This window comes from Azolla caroliniana, unplaced genomic scaffold, assembly GCF_043228905.1.
Source record: "Azolla caroliniana isolate FFs.n. ecotype wild unplaced genomic scaffold, voAzoCaro1.0.p SCAF_753, whole genome shotgun sequence".
NCBI lineage: Eukaryota > Viridiplantae > Streptophyta > Polypodiopsida > Salviniales > Salviniaceae > Azolla > Azolla caroliniana.
The window spans coordinates 1,279-16,297 of NW_028231188.1; the positions used below are offsets into that span (position 1 = coordinate 1,279).

Consider the following 15,019-nt stretch of genomic DNA (forward strand, 5'->3'; position numbering starts at 1 on the left):
GATCTTAATCCATATTATCGAATTGGATAAGCAAATAGAATGGGTCAGCTTATATGGATATAAATCTGTCACATTCACTGTGTAGTGTGATAGGGTGGCAGTGGATCTCTTCACATCTGCTAGAGATTGAACCAGTCAGCCATGCACACATACCTCTGCAAGAAATAATTTTCCAATTGTGTCATCAAGGAGTGGATTCTAAAGAACACTAATTTTGCCACTATACTGTTTTTTTATGAAATAAGAGGGAGATGCCATTACCTCTTTAACCAAGGCTTTGGCACCCAACTCAAGGCAATGCATTATGAGGACCACCATTGTTTGGGTTTGTTCTTGCTAGAACTCAGGAAACATAGGGAAAAATTGTTGAAAACAGATAAAGGCCATTATCTCCCAGTATTGCAGATGCTTACCTTGCTTTGGAGATATCTCCATTTTGGATTGACCTATGCCAGAGTTCTTTTGAAGAAAAAAATTATAGTCCATTTGACTTATGTATCTTGCATATAGATAATGTGATTCTTTAGTTCTATCTCTATTTACTTCTTTACTTTGTTATATTTATTTTAGTATATTGTTCTCAAACACATGACAACATTTTAATATATAATCTCTTGTTTGTTCTTATAGGCCATTTTGGCCTCGTAAAATATGTTGATATATCATTTTTATTTCTCAAATAGGTCTAAATTATTTGGCTTGTAAAGTTTAAGTCTCCTTAGGAAAAGACCTTGCCAAAAGCAAAGAAAATATGCCTAACAATCGGCAACTGTTCGGTTTGAACCGAACCAAACTGCGAAATCGTGGCTTAATGGTTTAAACGGTTCGGTTCAGTTCAGATTTGGATTTTTTTAACGGTTTGGTTCGGTTTCAACCGTGGTTTTAACGGTTTTTATTTTTTTATTTTTTTAAAAATTATAAAAAAAATTATAAAAAATTGGTTTTGAACAATCTTTTCATTTTCATGCCTTATCTTCACATTTTAGGAAAATCTTTAAAATTTTAAAAATTTAAATAATGAAATCTTTTAAATTTTTAAAATTTAAAATTTAAAATTTGACCTAAGCTGAAAACCGAAACAGAACCACAAAACTGTGGTTTTACCTGTTTAATGGCTTAATGGTTTGAAATTTTTTTAATGCTTAGGTTTAACGGTATCATGGTTCGGTTTGGTTTGGTTCAGGTTTTAAAAAATTTAAACGGTTTGGTTTGGACCCTCTTGAACCGAACTGAACCGTTGCCGATTGTTAAATATGTTGTGACACTTGAAGAGAGAGAATATGTCAAAGATGTAAATATGCGCTAAGAATTTAGCATAAATTTGCCAATCTAGAGAGCGGAGAATGCAAATTTCCTTAAACTTGGTTTCAGCTCTAGGTTTATTTAAGAGTAAAGCACTAGTGATTGAGCCAAGCTGATGTAGTTTTTTAATTCGTGCATGGCAATGTAAATGGAGAAGAGTGAGATAGTGTTTAGAAGTTTCAAATTCTTCTTTTGCAGGCCTCTGACACTGACATTCTAGCACTGGTTGAGATTGAGAATAACAGTCCACATCGGTTTGAGTTTTTTATGGGTCGTGTCAGTGAGGAACCTATCAGTGCACGGACTGCATGGGCACATGCTAAATCTGGTGGTGAAATTTCACATGGGCTTTCAGTTTATAGTTGTCAACTTAGACAACCAAATCAGGTAAATGGGAACTTTCTGCAATAAATCTTGTGCAGAATATGAGTGTAATTATCATTAACATAAAATGATACTAGTTTTTCTTGCTTAAAATGTTCCAGGTGAAAACTATCTTCAAGTTTTTAAGTAACAGTCTCCATGAGACTAAAGGTGCATTGGATCTTTCTTTCGAGGATGATTCAGTTGCGGAAGAAAAGATTCCTTTTCTAGCACATCTTGCAGGTGCACTTGAAACAACATCACACCTTCCTTACGAGCTGCCGGTGGGATCAACAAGATTCAAGAACCTTATTTCTGGTTTTCTGCGTCTATATCACAGCATACCCTTAAGCCCAAAGGTAAGTCTCTTTGCATGAATATTTACTATTTCCTAGGGAATTTATGTTTCTAGTTTTTATATGTTCCTAGAAACCATGTGTGCAGGTGGGTAGAATCTTGAATTTTTTCTGGCTAAGTTAAAAGTTGTGCGACAAATGAACCTTGCTGTATGAAAATACAATAGATCAGTGAACCTTGCTGTCCATTATCAAAGTTCTAAATGTTATCTTAAGAAAAAGATGGGGAATTTCACTTTGGAGATCTTTCGAAGACAAAAGTTAATCTCACATGTGCCGAAAACCAGATTCTGTCATCTCTTTTTATCTTATTTACTTTTAAATTTACTGAGTAATATTTATTTTATTTTGATTTGTTGTTCTCAACGATGAGGCAACACTTCAGATGTAATCTCTTGTTTGGTCTTATCGGCCATTTTGGTTTCTGAAAAGACGTTAATATATCTTTTTTTTCTTTCCTGTTCTGCATATTGGTCATTTTCCTTGCCTGTCATGCATATTATGCAGAGTATAAGTGTCACCTTCTGGGTTTGTCCTATTTAATTTTCATTGCTATCAACTCTGATGAATTGTTACTTGGTTTGCCATCCTATTATTTGTGTGGTCCCACTTACAAGTCTAACAGTAGAAGAGAAAGGGATCATAGCATTTCTACGCATCTTGTATCTTTTTATTTTCTTGCTCGAAAATATATCCTTGTTTTCAGGCATCCACTGTCTCTCTTTCTGCAAATTAGTTCTGACAATGAATGCGTAGTGATAAATGCTCCTCAAGTAAAAGGAATGGTACTTCATCTAAAAGTATTTGAATTCAAGAGAGTTGACTATATCTGTAGGCAGGGAATTCTTTTTATCTTCTATATTGTTTTTTCCTGATGGCCTTGTACATCCTTGTGCTCAAAGAATTTTCGTCTTACTTCAACAGATAACTATTTGTTAGACACAACTGTCTGTTCCATTTATGAAGCGTTCATTGTGATTATAGATAACATGGATTTATAACTTTGGCAGAACATTCTCGTCTTTCCTTCAAGAGCACATGCAATTGAGTACTTCTTGTCTCTCTTCTCACCAGAACTTGCCTTGGTTGATGGAAGTCTTACGATGCTGCTACCTCACAAGTGGCTGACTACTATTTCAGCAAAGGTGCGTTTGTACCTTATTGCTGTTCTCACTTTTTACACAGACTTCACTATTCTAAGATGATTACCTAAATTATATAACACAAAATCAACTATTTTTTCATTTTCTAAGATAATGATCTAAATTAATAATATAGCTTGTTCTATGCAGCAATTTGGAATCTGCCCAGTGAAGCAGGTATTTGGAAACAATATCACGGTGATTGAAGCACCTAAGCGTGTTGATCTTGTCCTACAGCTTCTTGATCGGCTCAAGCCTCAAGTTGTTGTTTCAACCCTAGCTGATTTTGAGATGAAATCGTGCACAGCTTTTGAACAGCTTCTTGATGCATGTGCTAGAGTTGGTTCACGTTTACTACTTGATATTTCTGATCATATAGAGCTTTCTAGTATGCCTGGAACGAATGGAGTACTGCAATATCTTGCAGCTCGTGCTTTACCGAATCATGCAACAATTGTATGTGGGCTTCTAAAAAATAAAGTAAGTCTAGCTGTGTCTTGAAAAAAGTGTGTATAATATAATGTAGTTAGAATCTTATCAGAAACTTATTGTATGATATGATATGTGAATGTTCACTGGGTTGAGTTGGAATGCCAAAACATTGCAAGCACATTTGAAATTAAACACCAGCTCTTCTCTATGGAGTAAACGTGGGGACTAAGTCTTAACAAGGAAAATAACTGGAAAGATTTAAAAAGACCTTTAGTGTCAATGATTGCCCGCATACTGAGGAGCAAAGCATCAACGCTCGATGACGTAATCTGGATAAAGATGGGAGCCCTATAATCATCAAGGCATTATTCTGATCAGCGACCTGCATCCAACATCTTTGGGAGATTCCTAAAGGAAGGTACTCAAGGTTGGCACTCATGCTATCAAGACAACTTGCTGAACATGGAGACGCCCGTTGTTGGTATGCTGAAATGCATAAGCATAAATGCACTACCTCTTTTCAATATAGCTTGGACTATCCCCATCTAAACATGACCAAAGTGGAAAATAGTAGATAGAGTGATCTGAACGGGTATTTTAAACTTCGAAAAGAAGATAACATGGATCAGCTCCAAAATATCACTTGGTATGAAGATGGCCCACTATAAGACTCACTTTTGACACATATTGGAGGATGGATTCATCATCAGGCCATCGTGTATATGAACATACATCTATCCTATGTGCTGCCCAGTGTTATAAGGCAGCTGTGAACTTCATCATATTAGTTGAGTTTGAGGTAGGCAGATATGCACGAGTACCTCTAGAAGAAATAAGGAGTGGAATCCGAAGAACACTACGTTTGTCACTGTGGTGTCTTTTCTGAAGTAAGAGGGTGATGCCATTGCTTTGGCCCACTATGGAAGGTAATAGAATATGAGGACCAACGATGCTTGGAACTTCTCCATGGATCACGATCTCATTACCCTTGTCATCGACAAATAAAGTTCATTATCTCCCGCCATCTTAGGTGATTCCCTCACTTCGAAGACCTCTCCATTTTGGATCGACCTATACGAGAGATCTTTCGAAGACAAAGATTACAATATATTTGACTTGAGAATCTTACATGTGCCGATAACAAGATTCTTTAGTCTCTTTTTATCTTATTGATCTTTTTTTTAAAACTTAGTAACATTTTTTTATTTTGGTTGTTCTCAAAGACGAGACAACACTTAAGATGTAATCTCTTGTTTGTTCTTATATGCCATTATAGCCTCTAAAAAACTTAGTAACATTTTTTTATTTTGGTTGTTCTCAAAGACGAGACAACACTTAAGATGTAATCTCTTGTTTGTTCTTATATGCCATTATAGCCTCCTAAAAACGTTAATATATCTTTATTTCTTAGCCAAATATTATCTGTATAAAATAATGTTGTGAATGCTCACCTGCTTAAGCCGAAATGCCATAGACTTAAGATGTAATCTCTTGTTTGTTCTTATATGCCATTATGGCCTCTTAAAAACTTTAATATCTTTCTTTCTTTCTTAGCCAAATCTTAATTGTATAAAATAATGTTGTGAATGCTTACCTGCTTGAGCCAAAATGCCATAGACTTCTTGTAAGGGTAAGATCATAATAGCATTTGAAATTAGAGTTTTAGTGTTATTTCAGAATTGAAAAGTGTTTATGGCTTGCCAGGTTTATTGTGATTTGGAAGTTGCATTTATCATCTCTGAGAACGAAGATGTTCTTTACCTCATGGAAAAAATGGGGGAACTTTTAAATGGAGGAACCGCAGTATCCAATCAATTTTATTATGGTTGCCTATTTCAAGAATTGCTTACTTTTCAGCTTCCAGGACGTCATCCCATGCCACAGGTATTATCTTCTGTTGTCGTTGTGCATACACTTGCATATTTTATGTAATGCTAACTGAGTGTCATTATCTGGTTTGCCACAGAGATCTCCGGTTGCAGAGACAAAAACGAATCTGATTGAGGTTCCGAAAAATATGCTAGAATGTCTTCGGGAAGTCAAAGTTTTGAATAAACAACAAAATGGAGATGAATTATATATGAATTCAATTGAAAATCTTCTTCCAACACCTACATCTGTGAAAATGGCCATCTTTGAAAGCTTTGCACGACAAAACATTACCGATGTTGAAACTGATCTAATACCTGAGATTTACAAGTTTATCGATATCAAATTTGGAATCCCAGTAAATTCTTCATCAGAGATCATTCTTAGTGACAGTACCAAAGCAATCTTTTCGAAATTAGTAATTCAATGTAGAGATGTCCGTGGGACTTTGTTTTTTGTTGCTGGATCTAATGAAGCATATATATACGCTGCTAAGCTTCTGGGGGCATGTGTAGAGATCATTCATACTAAGGCAGACGATTCTTTTAAGCTTACAGAGAAAGTCGTAATGGAAGCATTTGGATCATCTGACAAGCCTTTTCTATATGTTACTGGACCCACAATCTATCCTACGGGGATGGTGTACTCAAAATCTGAGATTGAAGATTTGATATCTTGTTGCTCAAAATTTGGTGCTCATTTGTTTGTGGACACATCGTTTTCTGGATTAGAGTTTGGGTTGCGAGAGCATGCAATTTGGAACCTCAAAGGTGTTGATTGCTCAAATGTAACAGTGTTTGGGAACTTCTCGTTGCAATTATTAACAGGGGGGTTAGAGCTATGTTATGCTTTGGTGCAGGATTCCTTTTCGAAAGGTTTCAAGGATAATTTGAATATGGTCAGGCCCCATGGCACGCTGAAGTATGCCATGAAGAAGCTTTTGAAGCTCTACAATGAGGGTGGAATTTGTCATCAAGATTTGATGCAACAAAGGAACTGGTTACTTCACAGAGCTGACTCATTCTGTGAGGTAAAATGCACGTTTGATGATTAGATTTTATTTAGGGCATTTGTTGAAATAAAGAAGAAGACTTCATTTGCTATTGACTCAAATGCCCCTACATGTGCATTATTTCCCTAAATGCTGTGGTCAACCCCTGAAAGTGAGGAAAAGGGGATAAACTGATCATATAATTGCTTGATGGGTTGAACAAGAACATTTGGGGAAATAATTTTTTGGGTTTTTTGGAGTTTTTCCTTTCTTACTTATAAGCATTTGACGTGACAATGAATCATGAAACATACTCACTTTTATTTTGGCAGATGCTTGGAAACTTTGGTTGGGTGCCCTTAAAACCTTTGGGCGGAGTATCTTTGTTAGCAAGTCCAAAAGCATATGAAGGAAAACAAATAACTTACAAAACTACTCTGGGCTCAACGAAAATGTTAGAGCTGGATAATGACAATATCATAAAAGTTATTTCTGATTGTACAAATCTTCACTTAAGCAGAAGCAGCAGCATTCCTGGACACATTCAATTTGGATTCTCACTTCCAGAAGAGGAGTATTGTAGAGCTATAGAAGCTTTGAGAGAATTCCAAGGAATGGTAAATGATAAAAGACAAGCATAGTTCGAGGGTACATAATGACTAGACATGTTTGGATCAAAATGATGTGCATCCTCATATCCTTTCTCCTTGAGAATGTTGTCAAGATTAGCCCCCAAAAGTGACTGTTTTTTCCACTTCTAGAACCGAAATTGATCGTGCTAATTTTAATGAATTTTCTGAGGCTTTCTATTATATTATTTTGACATATTCTATGCAATTTTCATTTGATTTCTGGAAATTGCTAGAGAAACCGAGGAACGTTTGGTACTTTATCTTCTTTTGGTTTTGAAGGTAACACCACTCAAGGCCACGGTTGTCCTACAGACATTACTTGTACAAATAATTGAGAGTCTTGCCAACTAAGTTGTACATGTACAAGAGAGTGGCCTTCATGCAAAAAGTTTGTGGTCTTCAGTGATAATGTCGGGGCTATCTATTGGACATTGTTGCATAGTTAGGGTATGCTTAGTCCAATCAAGAGGTGTAACCATAGGTTGACATATTTGCATTCGCAGGGTTCCCAAACAAATTCACATGAATACACATACCAATGCATGAAAAAGCATTAGAAAAAGAGAAAAAGTTCATAAACTCCCTCTTTAGTTTCCTAGATATAAAAAAAGGGGACTTCACAATAAAAAGGGGACAATAAAAAAGGGACTTGACACTAATAAATTTATATAGTGAATGTAAAAGTATTTGTTTTATTTTTAATAAATAAGTAATAAATAAAAAAAATAAAATAAAGGTTCATTAATTCCTCGTTTTTGTCTCCCAAATTCTGTGGATATTTTTGTCTCCCTAATTTTGTGGATATTTCACGCTAATCATATTTCTATAATAAATATAAAATAGTTGTTTTGTTTAAAATAAAAAGTAAAAAAAATAAAATAAAGGTTCATAAAATCTCCCCTTTTTTATTTGACACGTAAGGAGACTTAATAGTGTTCATATTTTTATAATCTATTAATGAATAATTGTTCTTTTTTTAGTGAATTTAATAATTTTTTAAATTCTGTATTCAAAAAATGAATGAATTATTTTGCAAAACGAATGGTTTTATAATATTCTTGGGGCCATTTCATATTTTCGAATATTGCGAATGTCATGCATGGAGAATATCAAGAATATCATGCATGTGTCAATTGATGGGTGTAACTAGTAAGTTATGAAGAAAATTGCATGAAATGCATTTAGACAAGTCATGGTCCAAACTTGGACATGTTCAAGAAGATGATGGGATGCCTGACTAAACATATGTTGCAAAACTAATTTGTCGAGAGCATAGGTCCATCATTCTTTTGGTTGGAAAGGTTGCATTTGCAAGCGATGCGTCTACTACATAGGCACATGATGGTCAATGTGGATGTCTATTCCAAAGCCCATTTCTGCTCCAATAACAAGTTTTGGTCTAGTGCTTGATCTCGTCCCTTTTCAAGATACAATAGTAGTTGTATGACCATTTTTTCCCTAGTTGGTACATACGGTTTTTGAAGTTGATTTTGAAACTCTTCAAGTATACTTGGTCCTCATCAAGCCAACTTCCTTGCCATCACTCATTCAAGACTCCACACATTTTGCCTGGTAGACCTTTCACAAAAGGATATAATCATTTTCACAAGCATGAATGGAATTGTCATTGAAGCTTGGTGAAAATCGTCTTGGTTTCCTCCCTTGATTTAGGAATAACCATGTCTTTGCATTTGAGTTATGTTGAAAGCAAACTACAAGACACAAGTAGTAACATTTATATATCAAATGGTGAGGTATATAATATATACTATAACACCTTGAGGTCTATACTCACGATACTCATGCTATATTATATATACCATAAAACCTTGAGGCCTACAATAGCAATGTCGTGAAAAACATTGTTCCATCCAAAACGATTTTGTGAGTTCAATCCCATTAGTGCACATCATTGGTATATTCTCTTGGTTACTTCCCCGTGAAGAAATTGATTAAGGAAAGATGCATCCTTGACATTTTCAAACAAATCGAGAAACTTACCCATGCCATTATCATGCCTCCCTCGTTATTGAAGAGGGTCATGGTGTTGCCCACCATCAGTAGTGCTAGTATATTGTTGCCTTAATCTATTGTAAGTGGCATTATTATTTGTTGTCTGTCTGGCCGGACTAGCCTCAACACAGGTGTCTATCCGACACTTCTCCAAAGGGGTGGTAAGGATTGGATGCTAGGTTACACGCGTAAGATGATTACAATTAAGCACAGACGGTAAACAATACGAGATACATATAAACACGCAATAATTACTATTGTATTACTTCCGTCAAAAACACTTTACAAATCATCGGATCCTTTTATAGGCATCCGGCAAGGTTACAATCGGTGCGCTTAGGCAACCGACATCCGAATCGGTCCGGATCCGGATCGGTACCACTGTACCGGATCCGTCCCTCCGAATAATAATTCTACTATTATTTACTTCTTATTATCCGATCCGATTCCGCCTTCCCACTTGTCCTTGCTCTTCTGACCGGCCAACACATGGCACGCCCGTGGGAAAGTGCCTTGCACTTCGAATCCACTCCCGGCCTCAGTCTTCCTCCAAAATATCGAGCACACTTTGCTCGATGGTGTCAAGTGGTGCTTCTTCCTCTTGTTCCTGTTCCTTGCCTGCCTGGTCTCCGACCTCCGGTTGGGTAGGCTGTTCCGTAAAAATTTGCTGCTCCGGCTCTGCTTGATTCTGTGGTGCCGGTGCTTCCTCACCTCTTCGTCCGGGCTCTTCCTGTTCTCCCTCCGTTCCTGGCTCTGTTCTGTTACCAGTGTCGCTTTCTCCGGTCTCGATTGGTCGACTCGATATGCCTCCTTCCTCTGCTCTGGTGTCTTCCGGTCTCAGCTCTTCTTCTTCTCTGGCATCGGTCTGCTCCTGCTCTTCTTCAAGTTCATCTTCGGGTATTCCTTGTCGGGGTTGTTCGGTGTCGGTTGGTTCATCTTCAGCCGGTTGCTCTCCCTCAGTTATCGTGATTGGCGTCGTTCTTCCCTTAGCTTCCTGTCGTACCCGGTCCTGCTCGTATCTCTCCAACTCCAACTGAGTTGCGAGCTGCCCGTCATCCAACCTCTCTACCAACCCTCGGATTTCTTTGAGGTGTTCTTCTGCTAAAGTGTAGAAATCCTCCGACAATTCTTCCCGAATGGCGACGATACTTTCTTCATCCATCTTGTAGAACCTGTCACCGGTCTTCTTCCGATTCTCGGCATCCGCTCGGAGTGTCTGCAGCTCGGCTGCCTGTTGTGACCACTCCTTCCATAGCTTTTCCGTACGTTCGTTGATGCTTGCCTGAGCTCGGGTACTCCATCCTGACATGATGAGCTTGATCCGGTCAACCCCTGCCTTAGCATGCGCATAAGCTTCCTGCTTTTCCTTCCTTGCCCGTTTTATAATGTCGGCCATTATCTGAGCCTAGGCCTCGTAATCTGCTTTCTGCTTTTCATAGGTACTCTGCAGTTTGCTGATCATGAAGGTCGATTTTTCCTTTTCTTCATTCCTGATCTTGGTCAGGTCCAGCTTTTCCCGCCTTAGCGCCTCTAATTCCTTCCTTCTCTCCGTTGCTTGGGCTATTTCCGCCGACAATGCTTCCTTGTTGGCACTGACCTCATCCATCGCCTTAGCCAGGTCTAATCGGGTCTCTTTGAGCTGCTCTTTCAGCTTCTCTATTTGCCGGTCGTAGTCTGCTGCCCGTTTTTTGTTGTCCGACTCGGCCTGCTTGTGATCTCGGTAGAGACGGTCGAAGTCCTCCGTCTTTTGCTTCAGGCGTCGGGTTGCCTGAGCTCTTAACCGATCGTCCCGGTCCTTCTGTTGTCAGAGTTCTTCCTGCAGTCGTTCTATCTCTTGCTCGGCATGTCGACGTAGTCGGTCCTTCTCCTTCTGCAGCCTCTCTTTTTCTTCTTGCAGTCGGTCATTCTGCCTTCTCCTTCTGCCTGAGCTCTTAACCGATCGTCCCGGTCCTTCTGTTGTCAGAGTTCTTCCTGCAGTCGTTCTATCTCTTGCTCGGCATGTCGACGTAGTCGGTCCTTCTCCTTCTGCAGCCTCTCTTTTTCTTCTTGCAGTCGGTCATTAGCGGCTCGACCTTTCCGGAGGCCTTCTTCCATTTTTCGTCTGTCGTCCTCCACCGCTTTCTGCTGCTCCCTTTCTCTTTCCCTTAATGCCTCCTGAGCTTTTAACTCCTCTCGTAAGGTTTCTATTATTTTTTCGGTCTCAGGGCCGGTTTGCAAGGCTACCGGTTCCGGTTCTGGTTCTGGTTGCTTCCTTGTTGTCCCGACCGGCTCGGTGACAGCTTGTGCTTGTTGAATTCCTTCCCTTGCCTGCAACAACTCCCCTTGCATTTCCTCGATCTGTGTTCGGAGCGCGACCAACTCCTGAGTTGTTGTATGCGTCAGCTGTTGCCTACACGTTTCTTCTTTCTCTAACTGGTCCGCTCTTTTTCTTCCTTCTCCTTCTGCCTGAGCTCTTAACCGATCGTCCCGGTCCTTCTGTTGTCAGAGTTCTTCCTGCAGTCGTTCTATCTCTTGCTCGGCATGTCGACGTAGTCGGTCCTTCTCCTTCTGCAGCCTCTCTTTTTCTTCTTGCAGTCGGTCATTAGCGGCTCGACCTTTCCGGAGGCCTTCTTCCATTTTTCGTCTGTCGTCCTCCACCGCTTTCTGCTGCTCCCTTTCTCTTTCCCTTAATGCCTCCTGAGCTTTTAACTCCTCTCGTAAGGTTTCTATTATTTTTTCGGTCTCAGGGCCGGTTTGCAAGGCTACCGGTTCCGGTTCCGGTTCTGGTTGCTTCCTTGTTGTCCCGACCGGCTCGGTGACAGCTTGTGCTTGTTGAATTCCTTCCCTTGCCTGCAACAACTCCCCTTGCATTTCCTCGATCTGTGTTCGGAGCGCGACCAACTCCTGAGTTGTTGTATGCGTCAGCTGTTGCCTACACGTTTCTTCTTTCTCTAACTGGTCCGCTACTCCCGATAACTGCTCCGAAAGCCATCTCAGCCATTGTGGCTTTGTTCTTCCGGTGTCGGGGTGGCCTGCTCACTTAAGTCAGGCTGATTTTCCGGCCTCTTCTCTGGCTCCGGCTCCGGCGCTTGTTCCTTCTTCTTCTCTGGGATGACTGGTTTTCTGAAGTCCGGCCCAACCGATGTCGGTGCTGCTTCCCTGGGTACGGGTTCCGGTGCTGTTTCCGCCTCGGCTACTGGAGATGGTCCTTGCGCCCTCTGCTGAGTTCTGTCCACTGGTGGAGCCGGTCCTTTCGCCCGTTTCTCCCGACCTTGTCTTGCTGGGAGTCTTACCAGTGGTTCGGATGAGTCTTCTGTTTCAGTTTCCTCCTCCGGTGCGGTTACCAGACCGACCTTTTGTATAAAGACCTCTGGTTCCGGTTCCGGCCGTCGCAGCGTTATATGGATTGGTTTGCGCGCTACCGGTTCCTCCTCGGCCGCTTTCCCTTTGCCTTTACCTGCCGGTTTTGCCTTTGTTGCCGGTTCCTGTTGCTGTCGGGATGGTCCTTCCCCCTGCTGTTCTGCTTCTTTGCTGGGTCCATCCGGGGGTGTGTTTCTCCAAGATCTGTCGGCGCTTTGTGACCTTTTTCGGCGTCGTCTCTTGCCGACCTCTTTTCTTTTGTGTGATGGGGAGCACCGGTGGGACTAACACCGTTAGCCATTGTGCTATCCCGGCCCATGGCTTTTTTCCTTCCACAAGATTTTTGATGGCCTCCTTCAATCCTTCGGTTATTTTCATGGAAGCCACACAAGTACTCTTTGGGTAATGGGGTCAGACATTGTGATGTGATGATTGCACATGAGGAAATGAGTTAAACTAAAACTATATAAAGATTTAAGGATAAAGAAAAGGTATGACAAGGACAGGAGACAACATGAGCTTAAAGACAACAAAAAGGCATATTTCAATTGTTAGATATAATCAATGAGTGCAAATTTTGTGATTACACTATTAGTGGTAGTTATTGTGCAACTCGACCATATGGGTGGATGAGGTGTCAACGTAGGGAACCATAGATGAGTTGGAAAAAAATGTATTCAGGAAAGAGGGAAGTAGGGTAATAGGATTGACTAGTCAAGAAGACTAGAAGAATATTGAAAAAGAATAGTAAGCGGAAGCTAGTACACAAGACATAGCCGGCTTTGCCGGACACCACAAAACAGTTACGTATACACAAAGATGGAGAACATACAGTATGTGTGAGAGGGAGACAGAGAGAGTAGAGAACAAACTTTATTCAAAATAATAACACTCTGTACATATGATGTGCTCACTAAGCACATTTTATACAAGTCCTCTGAAGGATTGACAGAAGTACTGACAAATACTTCAATGCTCACACGTGAGCTCTAGCACTAAATGTCTATAATATTCCTATTTACTAAAACAAGACTGTAAACCTCTAACAACCCGTCGGCTCTCAACCGATCTAGTTATCCACTTCTTTACTGTTAGGATCTCTATCCCTTCGGATGGGATGATGAAGGCCCGGTCAGAACCGGATGATGAAGGCCTAGTGAGAACCGGATAATGAGTACCCGACAAGGAAGACCCGGTGAGAACCGGATGATGCAGGTCCGGTGAGAACCTCTCACCGGATGAAGGGACATATATGTAAATATGTTCCAGAGAGCCCATAGGGGCTATATTTGTAAATGGCCCGAAAGTCCTATTAGTATAAATATGACCTAGGGCAAACTCTTAGGTGTGTTGTTGTCTTTATTTTGTTGTATAGAGTTATTGGTGTAACTACTGTACAGAGTAAGAGAGAGAGAGAGGGAGAGTGAGATACTGAGCGAGTCTCTATTGTAATTGCCACCAGGAAAAGATTGTGACCAAGAGGTTGTTGCCTCCGTGCTCACTTGCTGTATTCCTCTAGACATAGTGATAGTTGGAGTTTGTGAACTCCCGTGGTTTTTCCCATTTAGGGTTTTCCACGTAAACATACTGTGTACCCTCTCTCATATTGTTTGTGTGTACGTGTATTCACCTCTATTCCCATTCTTGGTGTTAGATTTGGAACGACATGATCTGAGACTCGGTTGTGACCGAGTAATATTTCGCATATTTCGCATATTTCGCATCAATTTGGTATCAGAGCGAAACGACACAGGAAATGGAAGATTCACTTGGCGGCATGTTCAAGCTCACCGGCACTAACTACTCAGTGTGGAAGTCGAAGATGAGGGACATGCTCGTGGTGAAAGATCTTTGGTTGCCGGTTCAGTTTGGGGACAAGAGACCAGACAAGATCGACGCCACACTGTGGGAGGTGATGCACATGAAGACAACGGCATACATACGGTGCTTCATCGACATGAGCCTGTACAACAACTTCAATGAAGAGAGCAAGGCTCATGAGCTCTGGGAGAAGATCAACATTATGTTTTAGAACAAAAATGATGTTAATTGGGTTTCGGTATTCCGAAAGCTAGTAAGACTCCGGTACCAAGATGGCTCCAGTATGGCGGAGCACATGAATGCCTTCCAGGGGCTGATTCACCAGGAAACATCATTGGAAGTACCTCTCACCGATGAGGTACTGGCACTGCTCCTGCTCGGTTCCCTCCCGGATAGCTGGGAGACGTTGGTTGTCACGTTGGAAGGAAAATAGTTATCCCTAGCAAGAGTCAAGTCGAGCTTGCTAGATGAGGAGGCACGTTGGAAAGACAAAGGAATGGATCCAAAGCGCTCCTTACCGAATCGAAATGCGGAAGACAAAGGAACCGTAGTCCCTAGAACCGGGAAAAGTCGGGTACACGGTCAAAGTCAAGGGGGAGGCTTACTTGCTTCTATTGCGGCAAGCCGGAACACTTCCAGAAGAACTATCGGCATTTCCGGAAAGAGAAGGAAACCGACAATACCGATTCGAAGCGGTCATCGGACCGGAACGGTAAAGACTGGAGAGGACCGGACCGGAAGGGAACGACGACAATCGCG

At 40.7% G+C, this 15,019-nt stretch overlaps 1 protein-coding gene across 1 annotated transcript; it reads left to right on the forward strand.

Annotated features, from left to right (window-relative positions):
- The first annotated feature begins 1,466 nt into the window (after nt 1-1,466).
- LOC147847687 (methionine S-methyltransferase-like) lies at nt 1,467-7,218 on the forward strand. The gene is made up of 7 exons (XM_087338932.1): nt 1,467-1,689; nt 1,788-2,024; nt 3,032-3,166; nt 3,314-3,643; nt 5,300-5,479; nt 5,562-6,494; nt 6,788-7,218. Exons 1-7 carry the CDS (start codon nt 1,570-1,572, stop codon nt 7,094-7,096), a joined length of 2,244 nt encoding a protein of 747 aa, XP_087195058.1. The 5' UTR covers nt 1,467-1,569; the 3' UTR covers nt 7,097-7,218.
- Nucleotides 7,219-15,019: the final 7,801 nt, after the last annotated feature.